Below are 26,873 nucleotides of genomic sequence, written 5' to 3'. Positions count from 1 at the left end.
TGACTCGGTAGTGCTGGGATAAATGGCATCAGAAGCAAACAGACTGTTGAAACCACTTCTGCACTAACACAGGAGAGGGTAACTGCTATGAGGCGGGAAGAGCATGGGAAGAGAAGACAAATTCACTTGGCAAGACCTGCCAGTTTTTCCATTCAAAGACTTTCTTTGCTGGAGTAAACAAGATTATGCTCCACAATATTACAACTTTGCTTAGTGTAACATCAGGTTATGAAGGCCAGTTGAGTAGAGGGTGAAGGAGACAAGTCCCCTCTTATTTTAAGTCTAGAAGTCCTGGTAGAGGTCACTTAGCACTTGACTACCAGGAAGTTCGTTATTCTTCTTTTGCCTTTAGATCCATTTCAGTGAAGCTGTCAACTTTCAGATTACGTGTCCTGCTGTGGAAGCAGACGGCTTTGCAAAGACAATACACTAAGTAAAGATTATGTACTACTGGGATCTGGTCTGACCCATCCAAACCAGTGGCCTGGTGCAGGGGGCAATTGAAGGGACAATCTGCTGAGGGCTGGGAAGAGTTAAGGAAACCGATGAGGGGATGGTGAAGCACCAGGACCAACCATGCACAGCATTACCTAACTCAGGCCTGACCACAAGAGGGAAGTTGCTGTTGCCTTTGGTAGAACACCATGTCAGTGCCATATGTGCCTGGCAGGAAGGGAACTGGGGAACAAATTCCTGATCTCTAGACTCGCTTTCCTATCTCATCTCCTGCTGATGCCTCATATGGTCTGGGCCACCTAGAGCAGCCCATAAACATCAGCTTCTAGGGACCTAGGACAAAGCTTCAGAAGGACAAATGGAGAATAACTAGCACATGAGGCGCTAAAACCAAGACAAGCTCCATTTACCTGAGCTCACCTGGTCATTCCAATCACAGGCTGGTTCCTGTGTGCTCTTGTCTTGCCCAGCCCCACTGACTCAGCCTTCTTACCTTCCCTTTTTACGGCTATTGCTAACACTGTTCCCATGTGTAGTGATCTAGGAGAACCTTGAGTTGCGGAGGAAACCCAGCTCATGGAGAGGAATTTTGTGGAATAAAGTCACTACTGTGGTGGTCATCCTCCCAGTTCCATGACTCCCTATAGAGACAGGCATTCCAAAGGTTTTTTTTTTTTTGAACTTTATTGGATGTATTTTTTGGTTTTGAACATTCTCCAACAACTAGAAAGAGCTAATGCTTAGTGTTAATGTATGTTAGACACTGCATTCTCCTTTAATCCTCATGCCTCCTCTAGGCCAAAACTGTTTAAAAGTTTGTTGTCAAGTTAAGTCCTTCGTGTAACTAATAAGATAACATCACTTGTGTCAGCTCCTCAATCTGAAACCAGATCTGGAAAATCCCAAAGCCCAGACTACTACCTGCCCTCTGTATTCAACCCTACAGGGCTCAAGATCTAGAAGACAAAGCTTCTTATAGGATTTTCCATGTCCTTGACATTTCTCTAATATAGATAGGAAACACATTCCAGTATGATCCTTTAGATCCTGGAAAACAAAACAAATCCCCAAACTGTCTTTTTTTCAAAATACTAATCTTTCAAGCTAGTTGCCCCAAATTCTGAGTAGAGCATTTCTTCTCTGGCCGAATACTCGTCCTCTAGGCTTCTTGCCACTCAGTGCTTAATGTGTTTTCTTTCTTCCTAGGGATAACCCTCTTTGTTTCTACAGTCTCCTCTAAATTCAGCCTCCATGGAGGGAGAAGGCCCTTGCAAGGACCTGCCTCTGGGCAGACACACCAACTGAGCTACCTTCAGCAGCTTTCACCTTTCAGGAATCCCTTTGTTTCCATCCTCCAAAGTCCTCTTCTTCACTGGCCCACGTGTCTGCTTTGTGACTTTTGGTCTGCAGGTTAAGTGTTTCAGCTTATGTATTAGCAAAGGCTGGCCTCTAGCTTAAAATTTGATTTATCATAGAGCCTAGACAGTCCCAGGAGTTTGTATCTTTCAGCATCAACATGTCTTTTTTCAAGGAGCTCTCATCTTGAGACCTTCTAATACAATGATGGGAGATACCACATAGCCTACCTGCAGAGTTACAGAATTAAAAACTAGTACCGGTCTGCCTCAGGTCATTGTATTTATTGATGCAAGCACATTACTCTTTGAGAATCCTATTATAAATAGATACTCCTACATTCATTCAAATACATATTTAGCTTGTACTTGGCAAATTTTTGTCAATACCATAAACGTAGTAACATGACATTTACACTAGGACATTGTTCCATGGTTTCTTCAAAGAAAGTTTGTAGCATCTTATCAATGCTCCTATTCTTTTAGAACCCAAGAATAAAATATTCTTGTTTTTTATTTCTAGAGAAAGTTTCTACTGCATTTTGGGCCACAAATGAGAAGGTTCATTTATGAATCATGCTCACTTCTCACAATGTCTGTTCAATACCCAGCTCCTTCCAGCTCACCGGCATCCCAGGGCTGGAGCCCCTGCATATGTGGCTTTCCATCCCCTTTGGCTCCATGTACCTGGTTGCCGTGGTGGGGAATGTCACCATTCTGGCTGTGGTAAAGGTGGAGCATAGCCTGCACCAGCCCATGTACTTCTTCCTGTGTATGCTAGCTGTCATCGACCTGATTCTGTCCACTTCTACTATGCCCAAACTGCTGGGAATCTTCTGGTTTGGTGCTGGGGACATTGGCCTGGATGCCTGCCTGGCCCAAATGTTCCTCATCCACTGCTTTGCCACAGTCGAGTCAGGCATCTTCCTTGCCATGGCTTTTGACCGCTATGTGGCCATCTGCAACCCACTCCGTCACACCACAGTGCTCACTCATACTGTTGTGGGACGTTTGGGGCTGGCTGCCCTCCTCCGCGGTGTACTGTACATTGGACCTCTGCCTTTGATCATCCGCCTGCGGCTACCCCTTTACAAAGCTCGGGTCATCTCCCACTCCTACTGTGAGCACATGGCCGTGGTCACCTTGGCATGTGGTGACAGCAGGGTCAACAATATCTATGGGCTGAGCATTGGCTTTCTGGTCCTGATCCTGGACTCCATGGCCATCGCTGCCTCTTATGTAATGATTTTCCGGGCTGTGATGGGGCTGGCCACACCCGAGGCCCGGCTTAAAACCCTGGGGACATGTGGTTCTCACATCTGTGCCATTCTGATATTTTATGTTCCAATTGCTGTTTCTTCTCTCATTCACCGATTTGGTCACCAGGTACCTCCTCCAGTCCACACTCTACTGGCCAACTTCTACCTCCTCATTCCTCCAATCCTCAATCCCATTGTCTACGCTGTCCGTACCAAGCAGATCCGTGAGCGGCTTCTCCAAATCCTAAAGATAAAAACTAAGATCAAATGACTGCTACTTCCTTCTCTCTCAAATAAGCACATGGAGAAGGTATTGAAATATGGTGGGCAGCTTGCCAAATGGGAACTTCAAGCAGTCAGATGTTAGGTCGAGTGTTCTCCAGTTTTATAATTCCAAAGGAGTGCTAAGATAGGACAACTCTAATTCTGAGGGTAGGATTTTTTGGGTTTTTTTGTTTGTTTTTGTTTTTTGTTTTTTGCAATGACTAAAGGGTATTTGAACTGTCAAGGTGAAATCATGAGGACATCAGTAATATAAACAGCAGTTAGTGTTTAATTGCCACTTATGTGAGTCTTACAGATATCCTAACATCTTAGGAGGTAGCTAGTGTTGTTCACATTTTACACAGTGGAAATAGGAAAGAATACTCTTGCTTTATAACTGCATACAAAGTTTCTAAGATGAATAGATCAAGTGTTTTGGAGTTTATACTACACTGTTATATAACGCACAGAAAACAGACTGAATAGAATGTTCTAAGTAAATACTCAAAAACTGGAGTCATTTCATTAGAGTGACCTTAGCAATAAGAAAACCATTTTTGGTTTAAGCCTTTAACAGAGATGCTGCTAAAAACCGCTTGTACTGAGAAAGCATGGAGTGTTCTAGAAGAACATGGCCTGGAAAAAAAAGTCAGCTTAATGAGACAGGATGACCAGGTCTCAACACAATCCTTGTACTTCCCCTGCAGGCCCACTCCCATCAAGTAGCCCGAAGCATGGGAGGGCTCCATGAAGAGGAGAGCCTCCTCTTCCCACAAGAACTCTCCTTGGTCCATCTGTAGGATCCCTGATCATGATGTGTGGTCTTTTGAATCAATCACAAAATAAGGTGACGTTATGAATTCTAGCATGTCTAGGAACATTGATCTTACCTTCCACATTAAGTATTAGTTCAGTATCTACAGGATGACTAAGAGCACTTTGCTAGTTAAGTAGCTACTGTTGAAAGTTACTAATGTAATCCTTACAACCACACTGTACAGGCAGAAATTATCCCTACCTTGCAGATGAGAAAAATTCACATTCCTAGAAGTGATATAAACTGAGTCACCTTGATCAATTCTAAGAGTCAAAGTCAGGAATTTGGCAGTTTTTTGTTTTTTAAAGCTTGAAAGCTTCTAGTCCTTCTGACCCTCATTTTATTCAGCCATGGAAAAGCTGACAAGCCTCTTCCACAAGGACTGAATGGTTGTATATTTAAGGTTCCTTATACAGCAGACACTATACTCCTTATTCCCACCTGGGAATGCACAGATAAGTCTCCTCTCACAAGGGTAGAGAGGAATTCAATCCGAGTTTGATTATGAATCCCTAACTATAACTAGGCAGGAAGACGTTGTGTCTACTAGGCTTCCGGTATAAAACAAATAATCACAGAGCTTAGTATAAAAGGAAGTAGTCAAGTACAAAAGAAAGATCACTACACTACAACAGGAAAAAAGGACTTCTCGTTTTGCTTTGGCTATTCCAGTTAATTGCCTCACTATTGGGGTATCTAGAATGTGTGATTTTTATTTTTTTAGGATTCTGATTATGTTCATATTTCATCTACTATAACTTCAATCCCATCCCATCCTTCCATCATGGTGTTTAGTTTTCCTGCATCTTATGTCTGAGTCTGGGAAGAGTCAAATATTCTTCTCCGTATGAATGGAAAAGCAATCAAATCAATGCACATTTAGTTCACGTGCCAGTGTTACCCAATCCGACTGAAGGAACTAAAAGGACATTTTTATATTCCAAGTAGTTAAAGCTGTAGGCTTATTAGCAAATCCACATTTGGAGGAATAGTTCTGCAACATATATACATAGAGTGGGGTTCTTCATGTTAAGCATCTTTAGAAGCATGCAAAGCCTACTGCTATTTCAGCTGCCGGCAGGGAGATTATTATGGCTTTGCCTAGTTATACACCCAAACACTAGTCTAGGAGACAAACAGTACTTTCCATATCCTTAAAGTTTCTATTTCTAGAAAGGTAGAATTTTGTGATATACCCCATAGTTAAGAGGGGACTCCTGGGGCTCAATTATTCTCTTGTCAGAAAACCAGTATTTTTAAAACTAGTTTTAAAAGACTTGCTATGTCAACAAGGAACTTTACATAATTACATTCTTTACAAGAGTTTGTGTTAAACTGAGTTCATAACACTGGATGTTTTTAAATATCACTTATTAATGTAACTTGTTTGCTTATAAGAAAGTCAAGACAGCAAAAGCCTAGAATATGAAGTTAACTGTAGCCACTGTGTTGTTTATCATGGCTGTGTCAACACTTCAAGGAAGAAGTTATTGTATCCCTTTCCTGTGGAGCAGATCCCAGACTTCATACACACTTAGTAAGCTTGTTGAAAGTACAAGTTGAGACCTACTGAGCTCACTTCACTGAGTCTTAGATGGGGTTGAGAAAAAAAAAATCAATGTTTTCAATAGATGCCATACGCGATTTTGGCAGAGCTGGTCCAGTTTTTGGTTATTGAAACTTATTTTCTAAGAAGGATACATAAGTTATACCCTTTATATGTATTTTTACAGTTCAGGTAGAAATAGCTATCTTTCAGAAAGTAGCCATAGTTGAACCTCTGAAAATAGCAATTACCTTAAAATGCATTTCAGTAGCGGGGTGCCTGAGTGGCTCCATATGTTAAGTGACTGACTTGATTTCCGTTCCTGAGATTGAGCTCCCTGTTGAGCACCACACTCAGCACAGCACCTGCTGGACAGTCTCTCTCTCTTCCTCTCCTCCTACCCCTCCTCCTGCTTGCACTCTAAATAAAGTCTTTAAAATGCGCTCTAGTAAAAAGCTCTCACGGATGTCCTCATGTTGGCTTAATGAAAGCAAAACAATCCCTTTAAACTTACCTCAGTTACACGTGTTTAACAATAGTTAGGTTTGAAATTCAGCTAAAAATTTAACTTGAGAATCCTTACATGTGGGATTTCACAGCTAGTTCCTCATAATCTTAACAGTTCAAAAGCTCTCATTTTAGAATAATTTCTAAGAGAAATGAGTGAAGAATTGACCTTACCCAAATTGAGGGCTGGCCTTTTCTCTGGGATCTTGGCAAGTCATGCACAATGTGCCTTTAACAGGTGGGGGGTGGGACACTTTGGACCACAATAGATAGTCTAACAATGTGGTTTAGGCTGGGGGCTTTGGGTCACACTTATCTTGATCTCAGGAGGGGCAGGAGACTGAATTTGGCCATATGGGCAGTCAGTCGGATCTGTGACCAAGCCCCAATAAAATCTCTGGACACAAGTTTCAGGCGAGCATCCCTGGATGGAAAGTACTCCATGTATAGTCACACAGTTGCCAAGAAAGTTAGTGCTGTCTCACTCCACTGCAGAGGGCAACTCGAAGGTCTGTGCATAGCACTTTTCTGGATTCAGCCCAAGCGGATTTTAAGCTGTATCCTTTCATCGTAAGGAAGTGGCCACCAGTAGAACAGCTTTTAGTGAGTCCTTCTGGTGAATTACCAAACAGGAGGGTGGTCTGGGAGATCTGTGAACATGCAGTGGGTGTTAGAAGTGAGGGTGGTTTCGCGGACCCTTAACTCTAGTTGGATCAAAAATGGTCCTAAAGACCACTCTCATTTCAGAAATTCACTCCAATCAGATTAAGTTACCCATTTAAATGCCCAATTAGTACATTAGTTTTTCTTAACCCCAGTCATCAACCCCAGATTCTTCCACTGGGGATCCTTTGGGTGATTTCCTTTAATGTTCATGAGGATGTAATCACTTCAGTGAAAATTTCACAGTAAAGAGACTAAAGATGTACGTTCTCAGTTTCTTTAGGTTCTAATGTATCTCCGATTAAGACTAGAGTTACCCTCTCAAGTATTGTGACCTGGTGCACATTTGTGGTCTTCAGTGCTCATTTTGCTAGGAAAAAGCTTGGCTTTCCATTTGGAAAAATGAAGTTCAGAGATTATACCTGCCCTGAGAAGGAAAGGACCTCTTCCATTTCTTCCAGTTGGCCTGCTTGCCTCTGTCTGATATTTGGGCCTTTCTATTTTCACATGCCCTGAGCAAGATGCTAAAGAGGCAGACTTTAGTTGATTGGGGTCATTTTCTATCAGGTGTTTAATACCCGCTGGAAGCATGGTCAGTGATTAAAAAAGGTGGAGATGCCTAACACGGTAAGGCTTCAGTTTATGTAAAGACCTTTGTTAGGTTAGAAATTTTGTGATCTTTTATCTCTGCTTCTGGAGTAATCTATTTGACTATTAAATATCACAATCTAGCTGTCACCTATTTTAATGAGGTTACAGACCTTAAGTTACTAATTACCTTCTACATATTCAAGTCTGGCAGTCATCATGCTTCATTTCATGTTAAAAAGTAGTTGCATGAAAATTTTGACAAAGTTCTAAATTCCTGGATAAGTGCTGAATGTGTGTGTGTGCATGTGTCTAAAAACAGACAAAGTCTCAGGGTGTCTGGGTGGCTGTTCGTTGAGTGTCCGACTCTTGATTTCAGCTCAGGTCATGATCTCAGGGTTGTGAAATCAAGCTCCTTGTTAGTCTCCCTGCTCAAGAAAGTGAGATTCTCTTTCTCACTCTCTTGCTCTCTCCTTCTGCCCATCTCCCCGCTTGCTTGCTCTAAAATAAAACCTTAGGGGCGCCTGGGTGGCTCAGTCGTTGAGCGTCTGCCTTCGGCTCAGGGCGTGATCCTGGTGTTCTGGATCGAGCCCCACATCGGGCACCTCCGCTGGAAGCCTGCTTCTTCCTCTCCCACTCCACCTGCCTGTGTTCCCTCTCTTGCTGGCTGTCTCTCTATGTCAAATAAATAAAATAAAAATCTTTAAAAATAAAATAAAATATACATTAAAAGGATTATCCATCACGATCAAGTGGGATTCATACCTGGGATGCAAGCGTGGTTCAATATTCGCAAATCAATCAGCGTGATACATCATATCAACAAGAAAAGACTCAGGAACCATATGATCCTCTCAATCGATGCCGAAAAAGCATTTGACAAAATACAGCATCCTTTCCTGATTAAAACCCTTCAGAGTGTAGGAATAGAAGGTACATTTCTCAATCTCATAAAAGCCATCTATGAAAAGCCTACTGCAAATATTATTCTCAATGGGGAAAAGCTGGAAGCCTTTCCCTTAAGATCAGGAACTCGACAAGGATGCCCACTCTCGCCACTATTATTCAACATAGTACTAGAAGTCCTTGCAACAGCAATCAGACGACAAAAAGGGATCAAAGGTATTCAAATTGGCAAAGAAGAAGTCAAAATGTCTCTCTTTGCAGATGACATGATACTCTATATGGAAAACCCAAAAGAAGCCACTCCCAAACTATTAGAAGTTATAGAGCAATTCAGTAACGTGGCAGGATACAAAATAAATGCTCAGAAATCAGTTGCATTTCTATACACGAATAACAAGACCGAAGAAAGAGAAATTAGGGAATCCATCCCATTTACAATAGCACCAAAAACCATACGTTACCTTGGAATTAACTTAACCAGAGACGTAAAGGACCTATATTCTAGAAACTATAAATCACTCTTGAAAGACATTGAGGAAGACATAAAAAGATGGAAAGATATTCCATGCTCATGGATTGGAAGAATTAACATAGTTAAAATGTCCATGCTACCCAGAGCAATCTACACTTTCAATGCTATCCCGATCAAAATACCAAGGACATTTTTCAAAGAACTGGAACAAACAGTCCTTAAATTTGTATGGAAACAGAAAAGGCCCCGAATCTCCAAGGAACTGTTGAAAAGGAAAAACAAAGCTGGGGGCATCACAATGCCGGATTTCGAGCTGTACTACAAAGCTGTGATCACAAAGACAGCATGGTACTGGCACAAAAACAGACACATAGACCAATGGAACAGAATAGAGAGCCCAGAAATGGACCCTCGGCTCTTTGGGCAACTAATATTTGATAAAGCAGGAAAAAACATCCGGTGGGAAAAAGACAGTCTCTTCAATAAATGGTGCTGGGAAAATTGGACAGCTACATGCAAAAGAATGAAACTTGACCACTCTCTCACACCATACACAAAAATAAACTCCAAATGGATGAAAGACCTCGATGTGAGACAGGAATCCATCAAAATTCTAGAGGAGAACATAGGCAGCAACCTCTACGACATCGGCCAAAGCAACCTTTTTCATGACACATCCCCAAAGGCAAGAGAAACAAAAGATAAAATGAATTTATGGGACTTCATCAAGATTAAAAGTTTCTGCACATCCAAGGAAACAGTCAGAAAAACTAAGAGGCAGCCCACGGAATGGGAGAAGATATTTGCAAATGACACTACAGATAAAGGACTGGTATCCAAGATCTACAAAGAACTTCTCAAACTCAATACACGAGAAACAAATAAACAAATCAAAAAATGGGCAGAAGATATGAACAGACACTTTTCCAATGAAGACATACAAATGGCTAACAGACACATGAAAAAATGTTCAAAATCATTAGCCATCAAGGAAATTCAAATCAAAACCACACTGAGATACCACCTTACGCCAGTTAGAATGGCAAAAATAGACAAGGCAAGAAACAACAATTGTTGGAGAGGATGTGGAGAAAGGGGATCCCTCCTACATTGTTGGTGGGAATGCAAGTTGGTACAGCTACTCTGGAAAACAGTGTGGAGGTCCCTTAAAAAGTTAAAAATTGAGCTACCCTATGATCCAGCCATTGCACTACTGGGTATTTACCCCAAAGATACAGACGTAGTGAAGAGAAGGGCCATATGCACCCCAATGTTCATAGCAGCAATGTCCACAATAGCTAAATTGTGGAAGGAGCCGAGATGCCCTTCAACAGATGACTGGATTAAGAAGTTGTGGTCCATATATACAATGGAATATTACTCAGCTATCAGAAAGAACGAGTTCTCAACATTTGCTACAACATGGACAGCACTGGAGGAGATAATGCTAAGTGAAATAAGTCAAGCAGAGAAAGACAACTATCATATGATTTCTCTCATCTATGGAACATAAGAACTAGGATGATCGGTAGGGGAAGAAAGGGATAAAGAAAGGGGGGGTAATCAGAAGGGGGAATGAAACATGAGAGACTATGGACTATGAGAAACAAACTGAGGACTTCAGAGGGGAGGGGGGTGGGGGAATGGGATAGACCGGTGATGGGTAGTAAGGAGGGCACGTATTGCATGGTGCACTGGGTGTTATACACAACTAATGAATCATCGAGCCTTACATCGGAAACTGGGGATGTACTGTATGGTGACTAACATAATATAATAAAAAATCATTTAAAAAAACAAACAAACAAACAAAAAAAATAAAATAAAATAAAACCTTAAAAATTAGAATATCTTATTCATCATTTAATCATTATCTATTAAGATTTGATCTTTCCAAATAAGGTATTACATAATAATAATAATAATAATAATAAAAACAAAACAGAAGTTTCAGAGTAGTATCATAGGAATTTACCCAATCCCCACAGTCACCATTATTCTCAGAGTCAACTGGAAAATTGTTTCCTTTTGAAGCTTAAACATGGAGTTTTCAGCCCACTGATCTGTTTTCATCTTTGAAATCAAGTTAGATTTACCAATAAGGAGACAATCTTTCCTGATAACCAAGGTTAGTAACTGAGCCAGATTAAGCATAGGAGGTCTAAGACTATAGGAAGTGGAAAAAGCAGGAGTCAAGAATCCTGATCAAGGACTAGGCAGAAGACTCAGTCGATTCATTTCTTCATTAGGTATGCAAGGGGGTATATATGCAGGATAATATAGGTGAACTCGGGGAAATCAAGTGGATGGCAGAGATTAAGGGTCCAGGAGAACAAAAATTTCAGTTGAGAGTCTAATACAGTCCAGCAAGGGTACATTTGAGAAGAATGCTACAACAGACCATCAGAATTCGAGGTCTCTTCCCAAGAGGAGCATATCTCCTCCATGGAAGAAGGGCATGCATCCCCCAATCCCTACTTCATGATAGGGATAACTAGAGCAGACTTGAATGAAACCCATCCCCCAACACTGGAGGCCAGTGATACCTAGGACATTGCATAATATCCTGAAGTTCAAAGGGCCCATTTAACATTTCTAGAAGTTTGGCCACAAGTTTGTCTTTTCTGAGGGGGCAGTCTTTTTAGGGGATGCAGTCTCCCCAAAGGAAAAGGTTTAGGTTAGCTGCTTTTACCTCCCAAAATGGGCCTACAGATGAAGGTGCTGATGACAAATGGGAACACCCCACTGTTGAGTCATCATTTGGGATAGTGGCGAAGCTTCAATAGATCTCTGCACCCCACTGAGAACACCAGTTCCTAGAGAGTTTTCCTGAACTTTATACTAGACTACTGAACTACACAAAAGTTAGTACTGAATAGCTCAAAAATACACTTGGATTACTTCATTGAGGAAAGCAATCTCACAGGGGAAGGGATTAACACAGGGGAAGGGAAGGAGAAATAAAATCAAAGGGAGGCAATCCAGAAGAGACTCTTAACTACAGGGAAGACTGAGGGTTGCTGGAGGGGAGGTGGGTGGGGGGATGGGGTAAGTGGGTGATGGACATTAAGGAGGGCACTTGAGGTAATGAGCACTGGGTGTTATATGCACTGAATCAATTACTACATCTATCTCAGACTACTATGTTAACTTGAATATAAAATCTAAAAACAGTGGGAAAATGAAGGATTAGTGTGGAATATGACCTGCATTCCTTTAATGCCCTTTGAAAGACAGGAGACTAAGATTGTGCTTAGTTATTAATTTTAGTAATTATTTGCCTGTCTGGACCGTGCTTCTTTAAACGTATACTGCTCCTGAATTGAACACATGGGTGATGGCTCAAACAGGTGAGCTCATAAGGTTTATCATTGGGAGATCAAATCTGGGTAGTGAGCCTCGGGGAGCAGGAGAATTTCAGCTTGCTACTTGCTCACCTGCTCAACTGCTATGCATCCTGACATGGGGGTTTCATTTTGGGGAATAAATGCTCATGCAACGAACAATTTTTTTTTTTTTTTTTTTTGTGCATGAAACTTCAGAGGCAACTCCTCTCCTGTTTACATGGTTAGATAGTCCTACTAACAGAAGACGGACTTCCATAAATATCAAGCTAGTTGATCACAGTTCAAGAAAACCCAGCTTTTTGTTCAGCCATCCTATTTGGAGTGTTTCACCTTCTGTCTTAACCCACGAGTTTGAAATCATGGGTAGGGGCTCTCATTGTCTTGGCTTTAAAGGCCATCTGTACTCTTAGCTATTTTTCTGTCAGGACTCACTTAATAAACTTTTACTAAGCATTTATTACGTATCAAGAAGTATGCACAGTTTTGGAAATAGAATAAAGAAAAGGTCCCAAGCTTCATGAAGCTTTCATTCAAGAGGTAGAAAGACATTTCACAAGTAAAAAACATAGAGATAGTCAAACTCTGATGAAGAAAGAATTCAGATCATTGCCAGTGGAAAAAGGAGAACCATTAGAGAATGTTTGGCACAAGTCCTAGGTAACATCGATAGCCAGAAACCCAGAGATAAGTTATGGTTCCCCTGCCAGAATGGAGGCATTGGAGAGCCAGGAATCCTGGTCAGTAGCCAGTTTGTAGTGGGTCCTCTGGTCTGGGATGCATCTGTGATCATTCGCCTTACCTCAATGTATAGTCAGAATGGATATCCATATCTATTCAGGAGTGTGGCCTGGGAATCAAGAGGTAGAGTGGAGAAGGCCAGAGAGAAGCCTTTGAACCTCCCCTTTCTCTGCATAAGATAGTCAGTGAAGATATTGTGTACTTGAAGGGATAAAATTAGTGACACTTTAAAATGACCTAAATGATGCAGGGGTGGTAGTCTCCATCATATCCCCATCTAACTCTTCAGTATGGCATCTGGAACAGCAAGATCCTAGAGAATAAGCCTACAGACTATTAGCCCCAATTAAGCTGTGTTGCCAGATGTGTTCTGTTAGAGCACATTACCACCCTCAGGTACGTGGCACACAGTGTCTGATTTGGTGGATGCTTTTCTAGAGCCTAAGGGACTCAGATACATTTTTCATTCACCTGAAATGTACACTGGGCCCATGGGTAATTTTGCCTAAAGCTAGTTAACTTTCACTTTGTCACACTATAGCTCAGTTCTGCAGCTGTGGTTTTCCAGTGTTCTGTGAAGATGAGAGGGTTCTATAACCTGTGTTCGATTTAGTAGCCACTAGCCACACATGGCTATTAAGCACTTGAAATGTAGCTTGTTGGAGGCCTTAGGTTACACACACTTTAGAGCATGGGAAATGAATGCTAAGAAGCTATCAAGTAGATCTAGGAGTCAAACTTAAGTATTTCAAGCCAAAGATGGACCGCTGCTGCACAATCATTCCACTCAAGAGTAACCTTGAACAATGGAGAGGAGTAAATCCTCCCAATGGGTACAGCTTCAGCCAGTGCTCCTGGTTATCCATTTTACATAAGAGTCTTCATTGTGAGATTTAAATACATACATACATATATATACTAATGGGCAATGGCCAATGGCTTGACTCCTAGCCAGAGGCTTGGAAGGAGAACTGAAGACAAGGCTGATGGGCATATGGGTATAGATCAAAGTATATTTGTAGAACACACGAACATCCATGAGAAAGCATCTACCAGAAAAGAGTACTAGTCAACTAGATACTATATGAACATCCTGCAATATTTAGCAGTTCTGAAATTGGTACCTCATTTTATACCACTATAGGCCAGAAGAACACTGTTGCCAGAAGGGTTAAGATGGTTGCCAACTACCACATTAGAGCTAAGGCCAAATGAAAGTTCATGACATTGCTATTGTGTCTCCAAAGCTTGGGTCACAGACAAGTCTATAGAAGACCCAGCTAGAAACCACAGGGGTGACAAATTCTATAGATTTGAAAAATAAACCACAGCTTAATATATAGCTGATAGGTTCACCAGAAAACACACGACCAGCAGAAAAAGCATCTCAAAGTTCAACATTAGCTCATGATAAAAACCCTCAACAAAGTGTGTTGGGGGGGGAACATACCCCTTCATAAAAAGGCCATATAAGAACACAGAGCTAATATCTTATTCAATACTGAAAACAGCTTTTCCTCTAAGATCAGGAACAAGACAAGGATGTCCACTCTTACCACTTACTTCACGTTGTACTCTCCCCAACAAGGACCAATTTGTTAGATAGGAAAATGGGAGAACTCTCCATTTCCTGGGCCATAAGTTTAGTGACTTATTTTCTTGAAGATAGGGAGCTTAAGTTTATGCCTTTTACACAGTTACTCTGTGTATACTCCCCAAATACTGGGTTTGTTCTTTGGTTTTTAGTCCTCGGTTCTCCTTTGATGCTGTAAATTCAGACAATGAGGTGATTTGCCTAGTTCAAGCACCTCTAATGGGAAGGAATCTTCCTAACTTATCTTGGTCAAGAGGCTTCATCCTAGAGAAGCCTCCACAATAAGAACACACTGCCCCTGAAGTAGTTCAGTAACTCCATGGTAGAAAAGTGTAAGTATAAGATAAAATATAGGAAGTTACCCTTACCTTCTGGGGTAAGGGAGAGTCTGGAGGAAAAGACCATTTCCTAGGGTCAGAAGCCCCACTTCTACAGACCTTGGACTGAATGGGCAGCCATACATTCCCAGGGCTTTGAGTCTCACATGCATAGAAACCTAGAAACTTCAATATGGTGTTTTAAGGATTGGCAGATGGAATTATTTTGGCCAACAGCTTAGTTCTTACTTTTTTTTTCTTACCTCTTCTAAGCCAGGATTGCATTTTCATGGTTTAACCATTAAAAAAAAAATCAACTAAGCTTCATGTGCTCTAGAAATCAATGGTGTGAGGTATGGGGCTCCAAATTTCTAGAACTATGCACAAGTAGGCACCATTATGTTAGTTGGTCCAAGTTAGATTTGAGAGGCTTTTAGAACAAAGGAATCAAACATCACTAGCCTGAATATATAAAAAACAACTGTTGTTTAGGAAGTAGTTATAAGCCATGTTAGAAACAGTATTCTATTACCTAGCTGGTCTCCCCTAGAGAGAACTAGAATGGAATTACAATTGGTCTTAAGCTCAGTAGTTGAAAAAAAACTTAGAGCTTTGGACAGGAGAGCAGGAGAAAACCCCTGTTCCCTGTCTTTTCTGCTTTCTCCCATGAGGGTTTGCCTTCTTTCACAGAAATGAACATTTCTGGTCCTTCCTGGACTTACTCCTTCCCAAAAGGAAAAGATTTGATTGTACATTAATAAAGTTGATGCTCTATTCTGATCTGGTTGCTTGTGCCTGTTCCATTGTTAATGACAACCTCAGGAAGGGGAAGTTAGGTATTTTGGGAGGGCTGATAATATCTATTCCCATCTGTTTAGAGAAACGAGTTACTGTGTACAGCACTCACGATGTCTGCTCAGCTGTTTGATTTCACCTGTTCCTTTCAGGTTATGAAGCACAGTGAGCTTGGAGTGGCAGAGGGGAGAGGCTGCTTTGCTCCATTCTCAAGTAGCAAGAATCACAGGAGCCTAAGATATGTCCAATCAAGGGCCAACCCAGCCTGACACAGAAGACTGAGTTACACTAGATCCAGATCAGCTTGCTAAAGAAGGTTGCTGCATGTGAGGAGAGTCTAATGCTTCTGGGTCGACAGTCTCATTAGTAATGTTAAAAGGCATTTGTGAGCTGATTTAGGGATGAGGGGGTTCTGGAATTTCTTAGATACAGTTATGAATCTTTGTTCTGGAATTGGAGTCTGACGACATAGGTCAACCCTCAAACATTCATGAAGAGTTAACTTTTCATGCACTTCAAGGAAAAATACTTGGGATCCCGTTGCTAAGAGAACCCATAATCAGATGGGAAGGCTGATGAGCAGGATGCCAATTTGGGTGCATAATTAAGTTCCTTAAACACTTCATTTCTCCTGATCCAATTCACCCTATAAATTTTAGCTAACCAATTTAGTTCAGTTCTACAAGGTGGTTTGATTTTCCTGCTAAATGGAGTATAGGCTCCCTACTACACTGTGGCTGTTATAGTTTTGAGTTACTTCCTGAGGGGGAAAGAAATTCTTGGAACATAGGCTTTTAAGGCTCCACTACTGCATCACACTCCCAACTACATAGCATAACCCTTTCCTCAAGGGACAGAGTAGCTGTATCTCAGACCTTCCTGGACCTTCCCTCCTAGCCCAAACTCAGTGCTGCCCAGCTACCCCATCAAACACGGTATGATTCTTGACCTGCATCCACTCTATCTAGGGGATCCTCTCATTTCTGGTCTTTCGGTAAGACACTCCTGCACTGGTTTTCACTTAGTGAATTTACTGACATATTCTGCTACTAGAATGTTTCAGCTATTGGTCATACAGAGGTAAACATGTTCTTACACGTTTAAGTTAGTCTGGCAGGAGAAAGGGCCTCCAAACAGAACGAAAAACATGGTTCAAGCAAGATTCCTCCAAGAGATAGCTGATAGCTAAGTGACAGAAGACATAACTACACCTAGAAGAAATCTTCCAGACTGAAGAAACTGGAAGTGTGAAGATATGGAAGGACAGATCTGTATTTCCCATGAAACAGAGTTGGTGTGGATAAACTGTAGAAGTGCTAGGTTTCCCAAGTGCTAGTTATATTCCTTCTCCTATAGGTACTTAAACAATTAAGGCCTGAAAGCCAATATTTTAGTGCCTGCTCTCAATTAGATACTCTAAGCTTTTTTCATTTTTTTACTCCCTTAGTTTTCATGATCACCTTGTAGTCTGAGTACCATTATCCTGATTTTACAGGGACTGAGGAGCAGAGGTTAGTTTCAGAGGACACACAGGTCCTAAGTAGTAGAGCCGTGAATCAAGCCCAGATGGTCTGACATCAGAATCCAGGCTTCTAACAAATACACTCAATTGCCTCACCATAGGAATTGAAGTATTGGTTTGATTGATTGAATTGTAGTATGGGAACTAGATCTAAAGCCATTCACTATTTGTCCACTTCTCAATCCAAGGGGATAGTTTAATGGGCTGAGCAAATACTAGCCCACTTCGTAAAGAAGTCACCTTTCACCTACAGGCTACAGATGGCACCAGGATTAGAGATAACTACTTAGAACAACATGGACAAGTACTTGAGTTTTGCAATCACCACGAAGCCGATGGATCTACGAGCATCCCTTGTCAAAGGGCCAGTGAGAGCTGGAGAGGAGTTAGACGGGTTTCTTCCAAGACTGCTCCCTTCATGGGGTATATAGGTCAGACTTCATGGACTTGGAGATTAAGCGGTCATCCTCTCATTGATCCAGCAGTAGAGGCAAGCAGGAANNCGATTCCCATAGTACACCGGAGTTTGTGGCTTCAGAAAACTAGATACTGTTAGCAAAGTTCCAATTTCAGGAACCAAATGCAAAGTTCTAAAGGAACCTGGCTAAGTCTGAAGACGATCTTTGTGGGCAAGGATAAGAAATCTTTTTGAATATTAGGCAGCCATCGGTGAGGAAGGCGACTGCTTACAAGACCTACTGTCAGAAGGATGGGTGTTTGTGGCTTGTTATTTGATAACCAAGTGATAAAGAATACGCATGATTAAAGTTATTGCAGGAGAGATTACAAATATGACCAAGCAACACGTAACAGCAGCTAGAAGGAAAAAATCATGTGCTGTATTTGTATTGGCCATGCTTCCTCCAACACACCCCCACTTTGTGGCTGTTAATGCCTCCAGCTCTATAAAAAGCTTGGAGTAAGGCAGATAATCATAAGTCTGCTTACAGGAACAGGGAGGAGAAAAGTAACTTGCATTATGATTTTTTTCTCCTATTCTAGTTGAATATAGCCTGAAATCAAACATTTTTGAAGGTGGATGAAAACTGGTTCATGAAAGATGCATGTACTGCTATCATTAGTAAGGACTACAGGAAATTCAGGCACTCCATTGCAGAAAGGACTTTAGTTTAGGTCTGTGTGAAGGGAGTCTGGGCTTGCCTGTTCCCAAAAGGAACTGCTTCCTATCTCCAACTACTCAAGTGAAATCTTGGTACCAACGCAGGAATGCAAACCCTGGAGAAGCCTTTGATGGGGGCTTGAGATTGTCTGACGAAACACCACAATGAGAGCTGAAGATGCAGTCACCATGGCATGTTTTTTTCTAAGAATGACCATTATCCCTGCTCTGACCTGGACTGTGGTCACAAAACCAAATAGCACAAGTATAAGACTGCTTTAAAAACCATCCTAAATTGAATCCAACTCAGGGGCCATCAACTAAGGACTGTAAACAAAAAGCTCCCAGGTGATCTGAGTAGTCTTCAGCTGAAAACATTACTCAGGTACAGAAATCTAGTGAACACCAGTGAACCATCAGCCTTCAGTTCCTAAGGGACAAAGTCCTATATGATAAGACCAAAGCAATACTGCAAACAAGTCAGGAAATAGGAAGATCTCCACTGGGATGTAACGTCACGTCTCTAAATGCCAGCTCCTAAGAGGTCTTAGGTTGAGCAGCAACTCCTCCAACAGCACTGCTGCATTTCCCCAGGGGAGTCCTGAGGCTACCAAAAGCTATGGAGCCCTACGACAGGGAGCGCCTTCTCCTGGACCCAGCGGGCCTCCATTGTCCCTGCTCTCATCTTCCCTGCTCCAAACAACTTCAACCTTTGATTCAGGTTTTTACCATCTTCCTTCCCCAAAATGTCAGCTGCCACTCTCCACCCCTCTAGTTGGCATTGCTAGGGGGTAGTTGGTCTGTCGTAGGACATCTTTATCTAGATTCAAGACTCTGACAGTTACTAGGAAACAGATCCTAAGATATCCCTAGCATGAGTCACAAAGCAGGAGTTTTCATTTTATACTGGATCGACATAAGCTCTCCAGGGGAAGGCAGCCACCGGTGAGGCTATCCAACTCCGCTGGGTTGACAGTCTGGTTAATAAGTGGTGATCAGCACCTGAGTTTTGGAATTAAGGACACAGCCCATTCCCCAGACAGGAGTAACTGCTTATACACTTCAAGGAAAAAGAAACCTTTAAATTCCCTGTAAGGGATGGACAAAGGATAGGAAAGGGCCCTTAGATTTCACCCCTCAGTAGGTTCTGAATGTATTTCATGGCTGCTTCTGCTTGTAGCCTGAGCATGAGGGAATGAGCAAAGTTTCTGGGATCAGCATCGCAATCCCATCTACTGGTCCAGTTCCACCCCCCATACAGCTCATATACGTTCCAGGGATATTGTTGCTTCAATCAGTATTAGGAGATTAAGTAGAGACCCTTCAGGCTGAGCAACGTCTGAATACAAAACCCTAGGAGAAAATGGGGTTCTCAAGCAGAGATTCTTGAAGTATCCATAGGTTTAACATGAGGAAGTAGGAAAGGGAACTCCTGGGTCTAGGATCCCACAAAAACGCTTAAGACCAGACTTAACTGTTATGATCTACACTCGTCTAAAATCCAATGGCAGGAGAAGATTGAAAAGAGACCACTTGAGACAAAGAATCTCAAGGACTGGAACGGCTAGCGGCCGAGAAAGTACCCAAGAGGGATCATGCGCTTCCAGAAGAAAGTAGGTAGGAAGTCAGGAGTTTGAAAGGGAGAGCTGAACAGGAAGAGGAGGACTACCCCCCAGTAAAAGCCATTCCCCTAGAGCGTGCCTCTCCGATTCCAGCAAGACAAAAACGAATCAGAAGCTAAATTAACACCAAAGTGTTTCTCAGGTTCAAGTTACCTGGTTAAGAGGAAAGGTAGAAAGGATAAGGTATGTTTGACTAACAGCCCTGGGGTCCTGAAGAAAGGCTTTTTAAAAAATGGATCTCAGACAAGGCAAATGTCCTATAAAATGCTCTGCACCTTGTGAGTCATTCCTTGAAGATTTGGTTGGCTTGAGAGGCAGAAAGTAGTTATAAAGTAAACCCGCTGAAGGCACCAGGAGGACAATGGGCTACAGACATAGCTTTCTTCCGACATGGGGTATTTTGAGCCACAATAGGAACGGTAACGGCCAGTAACCCTATCAAGGACGGGGGAGGTTAGCTTTAAGAAGAGATTATGCCAAAGTTAGAACCAAAGCTTGAACCAACTAAAGAAGGTCCTTCCTGCAACCTTGCATCACAAAAGACCGTAAATCCAAGAGTCAGAAATACCCTTCCTAATAAAAGCGGGGTTAATTCTCTCATCCCAACCAGTAGCTAGCATCAACCTCGAGAGTTCTTTCGGAGCTCTTCCCAGGTTTTCCAACAAGCCCACAACGGCACAGTAAAGGAAGCCTGGACAGGAAAATGAGCTCCACCTGGACTAAGAGGTAGCTTCTAGTATCTGATCGGCTCAAAACGTTTCTCTCCACTAGGTACCAAGTTTCGCTCTTCCGTTAGTGAAAGGAAAGAAAGTGCTGTTTACTGCCTAAGTCGCAACTAAATTTTGTGATTTAGTGAGATAAAGAGAACTAAGTCTGCGGGTCTCATTCATCTTGCCTGTCTTTCCCACAGCCAGACAGCAGGAGATTCCCGGTCTCTCAAAGAAGGCAGAAACAGAAAAGCAGAGAGACACTGGCAGAAAAGAGAAACTAACTCTGAAAGATCCGGCTTGCTCTCCTGCCACTCACAGCCAACCCTCGCTTTAGCCCGCAGCATACACATCCTGGTGGACTGTGGAAGTCTCACTTAAATAGAGGGTGAGAGGACATGATTGGTCAGAGTTGGAAGCTGGACATGATTGGTCAGGCTGGAGCCAATGAGCTTCCTGGGTCTTTTTAATCTTAAATGCCAGCCCAGGATTGGTGCTGATATTTTTTTTTTAATTGGGACAGCCTCTGAGTGTGGACACCTGAATGATAATTAAGTCTCCAGTATTATCAGGTTTCACGAGGGGGAAAAAAAGTTGCAACTGTCAGAAATCAGAAATGGGATAGAATCTGAAATTTGATAGTAAAACAACAACAACAACAACCACCTCAGCAAATAGTAACAGTACACCATTCCCCATGAAAAACAATAAATATTTATTTCCTTATTACTATAGAGGAACCAAATCATGTCACTTTCTGTGTGAATAGAAACCACTGCCTATGTCCTCCTTTTTAGGGTCCCTTCTTAGTGGCCCTAACCCTCTTCCTCCAGAAACATGTTTGGACAAAACAAGAATGTGTAACTAGTGGCCACTTAGTGGTCTCAAGCAGATGGCTGCACTTGATTTCAAAACCTACTTTTCTTTTTTAAAAATTATTTTATTTTATTTTGTTTTGTTATGTTAGTCACCATACAGTACATCATTAGTTCTTGATGTAGTGTTCCATGTTCATTGTTTGTGTATAACACCCAGTGCTCCATGCAATACGTGCCCTCCTTAATACCCATTGTATTGTATGGAGCACTGGGTGTTATATGCAAAACCCACTTTTCATGTCTGAGAATATTTCTCATCAATCCATCCGCATCCTCAGCACTGAGCTTAGGAAAATTGGTGAAATCTCTAACGAGGTTAGCAGGGGTACAATTATTATCCTTACCCGGACGAAATCACCTTACTAAGAGTCCTTATGCTGGCAGGAGACTATTCATAAGTGCCTGAATCTTCTCTCCAGCAGCTGTACCAGCAGCATCACCTTAGACATGTTAGAAGGTGAATTCTTAGTCTTCTGAGCAGAAACTCTTGGGGTAGCACTCAGCCATGTGCGGTTGAACAAACCCTCCACGGGGCTGCAATGTATACTACAGTCGGACAGCCACTGCTCTGTACAGTTCAGTCAGAATCTGGGGCCTGTGTTGCTTTTCTAAACATCAAGCGTACCTTTTGTAGAGCTCTCTGGGTGGTTTCCATGTGCATTCAAGGTTGTCAACCACTGCTTTCGTCATGCATGGATTCAGTGACCATCTCTGTGCAAACCGAAGGTGATGACCGAATCTTTCATTCTGGTCCAGCCCTCCCTGATCTCCCTCAGGCCAATATAACCAACTGATTTATAGAGAATTAATTACATGTAGGGCTAGGTGCTAAGTGCTTTACAATTTAGCAGTTTAATCCCTGTGATGTAGCTATTTTCATATTCTTTTATAATTGAACTGAAGCTTTTAGCTATTAAATATCCCAGTCAAAATTAAACATTTAGTAAGTGGCCAAGCCCAGATTGCTTGATGACCACTGTACTACTATTGTTCATGCTACTTGCCAGCAGTTCATCACTAAACAGAATCAGCAATCCCGAAATGTGACATGATCGAGTGACAGAGTAGACTCAGAATAATTTAGAGCCATCTGGAAATTATAGAGGAGCTAGGATTCACACAGAGTATAGAAAATCCTGAAAGGAGCTGTCACAGAACATAAGCACAATTCTAGGTTTGGGGGACGAAAGTTGCGTCAAGAAAAGCCCTTCTCCTCTATGGACCACTTCCATTTCCAGTTTTACAGTAAAAGGTTTTGAATTATACTAATCCTAAGGTTTGCTTACTAGCACTGTTTCATTTATTTTTTTTTTTTAAGATTATCTAACTTCCTAGTCAGAAGAGGAGAAGGCAAGCAACGCAGCAGCATTGCAGAATTGCTGGTTAAATAAATTATTAAATCCACAAATGATAAGTGGGTACTCAAATATCTCCTATGAATCAAAAGCTCTACTAGGTATAGACAAAAGGGATATGAAAGAGTAAGTTACTGATTTGATGGAAACCCAAATGAGGAACATTATTGCACAATGTAAGTTATCGGAGACTCCAGAATTCATTTTGTGGAGGTAACATGATTTTGCAGCCAAATGAGAATACTAATAGCATAGAAAGGAAATAAAATTATATACCATTCACTTATAAAAAAACACAAAAATCTTTTGAAAATCAGCAGGTCAAACCAAATGTGCATTATACTGATAATGTACAAACAACCAAGAGATTCTAACCCGAAAATGCAAAAATAGGTTAACAGTGTTTTCCTAAGCATTCCTGGCAGGTTTCAGACTAGAAAAAAGAGATCGCAGGTGTGGTTACATAAAGTTATTTTAAATCTGTGACTTACTTTTCCTAGGATGCAGAAACTTATCAGAGGTTAGGTGTCCATTCAGAGAAGAGGTAGATGCATAATATTTCAAAAAGGTTCCTATGGGGGTGTGGAGGGGTCCCAGCTGCCAGGGACCCTACTAGCAGCACTTAGAATCCCCCATATATGGAAGCCTAAACCTTGTTGCACATGCCCTTTTAGATTGGGGAATTATGTCACCACTCAAGAAAAGTTTAAAAAGTAACAAACCCTAATTTTATGGGTACCCTTTAAGGGAATGTTTACAGGAATCAGCTCCTCTGTCTTCTTGAACCAAACTCCATGTCAATTACGCAACATTTTCATTCAGGGCTAGAAAGCAGAGTTAATGCCCGTGAATCTTCAAATAATATTTCCACCTCCAGCTTCTTTCATTCTTGAAAGACTATTTCCTTTCAATTACATTAATAGAATCAACACAAAATTAGTATTTATTTAAGTTATTTGACAAATCTTTAACTCTCTATTACATGCTAGGAATTTCGCTGGGGGAAGAGGGAGCAAACCAGAAAGACACAGTACCTGCTTGTACAGAGGACTATTCTAGAGCGGCAGTTTAAGAAAAGTGTTTTTGCCTGGGTTTCACTGGAAGGAAAGCCTGAGTCACAAGCTTATTTGCTAGTGCTTCACTAGGGTTGTAATTTCAGGGAAGCAGGAGAGAGGAAAGGGGGAAATGATTTAGACAGGATAGGCAAGTCAGTATAATAGTGTTTTACCAAGCCGGTCACCATTTTGTAATGAGTGTGACTGAATGTTACCATCATGGTACCATCTTGTCATTTTAGAAAACCTACCCAGGGTAAGGAGAGGCAGAGGAGAATTTATCTGCTAATTTCCATATCTTGTTAAAAAATAAAGGAGTTAATGGGTCTTACTTCTGCATTACCCCTATGTGAGGACCAAGTAGATTTTATAGGATCTTTTGACTTAGAGTCAACAAGAAAAACTAGAGGTAGAAAGTGAGAGATAAGTTCTTTTGGGCAAGGACTGTCTTCTAGGGCACACAGAGAAGTTGCCACGGCAGTGGCTGGAATGAGACAAGCAGACAAATTTCCAGGGGACGGATGAAGATGAGAGGACCCAAAATGGTGTATACGAAGAGTTAGAGATATTGCACTCCTCGCACCATGCATACCTACCCATGCCCATTATATCCAGCTCCTCTACCACGAAATAGCTATAACAGAAATCCTGAGAACAACTGGAGGAGTTTGAATATGAAGTGAGTACTGTGGTTATGTGGGAGAGTGTCCTTATGCTTAGGAGATGCATATTGGAGTAGAGGTACACTGTCCTCATATGTGTATCAGGTGTATGTGGAAGATATGGTTTATATAGACACACATATATACACTCATATATCTATCCATGTTTGCATTTAAAACAAATATGGCAAAATGTTAATAATTATTTACTCTAGGTGGTGGTTTATAGATATTCATTGTACTATTTCAATATTTATGCATATTTAAAATGTTTTATGGAGTGGAAAAAATTGTCCTACCGCTCAGGCAACTTTGGTTTCATGCTTGTTTGTCTGAAAATGAATGACACTACTTTTAGAGACAGACGCCATTGAAGTCAACTTGTGAGAAAATCCAGTATTCAGTTACCCACTGTTATCCTATCCCTGAAGCCGTGTCCTTTTTAAATGGTTCCGAACATGCAATTCATCACTAGATTCTGGGGCTCTATACTTAGCACTTGATTTGGAAAGGCTCATATTAATAGAGTCAGGGGAAAGTATACTGTAAGAAGGATCAGCCCTCTGTGCTAGTTACCTATTGCTGTATAACAAATTACCCCATTTAAATTTAATATTTATTCTGAATTGAAATCAGGATTTTCAAGAGATATGAGCACCCCTATGTTCCCTGAAGTACTATTCATGATAGTAAAGATATGGAAACAACCCAAGTGTCCATCAACAGATGAATGGAAGAAGAAAATATGTATATACTTAGAATAGAATATTATTCTGCCTTAACTACCATTTGTGATAACACGGATCAACCTAGAGAACATTATGCTAAGTGAAATAAGAGAAGGATAAATACTGCATTATTCCACTTACATGGGGTATCTAAAATAGGCAAACTCATAGAAGCAGAGAATAGAATTGTGGTTTCCAGGGGCTGGGGGAAGGAGAAATGGAGAACTGGTGCTGGATGGATATAAAGTTTCAGTTATGCATGATGAAAAAGTTCTAGAAATATGCTGTACAATATAGTACTCATAGTTAACAACAAGGTATACTTCCCTTTAATGCATGTTAAGAGAACAGTTCTCATGTTAAGTGTTCTTTACCACATACACACGCATCCAGGGAAATTTCTGGAGGTGATGGATATGTTTAGTATCTTGATTGTGATGATGGTATCACAGGTATATGTACATGTCCAAACTGAAGAAAATGTATACATTAAATATATGCAGACATTTGTATATCAATTATAGCTCAATGAAGCTTAAAAAATGTAGGCTTTGTAGCTTAAAACGAACATTTATAATGCCACAGCTTCTGTGGTCAGAAGTCTGGGCGTGACTGAGCTGGATGGTATGCAGTCAAGGTATCATCCAGGCCTTAGTCATCTCAAGACTCAGCTAAGGGACGATCCATTTCCAAGTTCACTCACCTGGCTCAGCCTCTTGTCCTCTCTGGCTGCTTGCTGGAGGAGACATCAGTTTCTTGCCACATGGACATGTCCAGAGGGCTTTTCACAACATGGAAGATTGTCTTGATTCCTCAAAAAAGAGGGCTCTGAGAGGTACAAAATGAGAAGGTCAGAAAGATGGAAGTCTTTTGGTGACTTCATCTTGGAAGTGACATTTCAATGCTTTTGGCACATTCCATTTGTTAGAAATAAGTCACTAGGTCCTTCCACTCTCAAGGGGAAGTAATTACACAAAAGCGTGACTACCAGGGAAGTAGGGATCACTGGGGCCCATTTTAGAGGCTGCCTATCACATCCTCCTGCTTAAGATGATCTAGAATCAACTCAGAGTAAAGACACACAACCAGTATTAGTTAACTTTTTTTTTTTTTTTTTAAAGCAGGCTCTACTCCCAGCATGGAGCCCAATGAGGGGCTTGAACTGGTGACCCTGAGATCAAGACCTAAGCTGAGATCAAGAGTCAGACGCTTAACTGATGAAGCCACTCAGGCAACCCTATATTAGTTAACTTTTAATTAACTTTTCCTATTCCAAAAAAAAAGTACCTTTTAATATAGCAAAAGAGGAAAAAAAGGGAAGCATATGGTGCCAAATACTAAGAGCTCCCACTGGAATTGTGCCCACAGCAGCCGGGAGGGCAGTCTTGTGGGCCTTGTTTTCAGCCTGCCATCTTGTAATCCTGGTTTATATGGATATTCCTGCCATCAACTATCTTGGACTTTGAGAGTTTTTCATGCTGAATGTTTATCATGGAATATGCTCAGGACGAACACGTGGTGTGAACTGTGCCGAGGGAGAAGGTGAATTACAACATTTTCATCAGACTTCTCAGCTGATCCTATGAGGAACTTTAGAGTG

The 26,873-nt window shown here is 41.4% G+C and overlaps 1 protein-coding gene across 1 annotated transcript; it reads left to right on the top strand.

Annotated features, from left to right (window-relative positions):
• Nucleotides 1-2,296: 2,296 nt before the first annotated feature.
• Nucleotides 2,297-4,419, top strand: LOC103677995 (olfactory receptor 52M1). The gene has a single exon (XM_008707256.2). It carries the CDS (start codon nt 2,388-2,390, stop codon nt 3,339-3,341), a length of 954 nt encoding a protein of 317 aa, XP_008705478.1. The 5' UTR covers nt 2,297-2,387; the 3' UTR covers nt 3,342-4,419.
• Nucleotides 4,420-26,873: the final 22,454 nt, after the last annotated feature.

Source organism: Ursus maritimus, unplaced genomic scaffold (genome assembly GCF_017311325.1).
Source record: "Ursus maritimus isolate PB19 unplaced genomic scaffold, ASM1731132v1 scaffold_16, whole genome shotgun sequence".
Taxonomy (NCBI): domain Eukaryota; kingdom Metazoa; phylum Chordata; class Mammalia; order Carnivora; family Ursidae; genus Ursus; species Ursus maritimus.
This window is presented reverse-complemented; position numbering and strand designations above follow the sequence as displayed.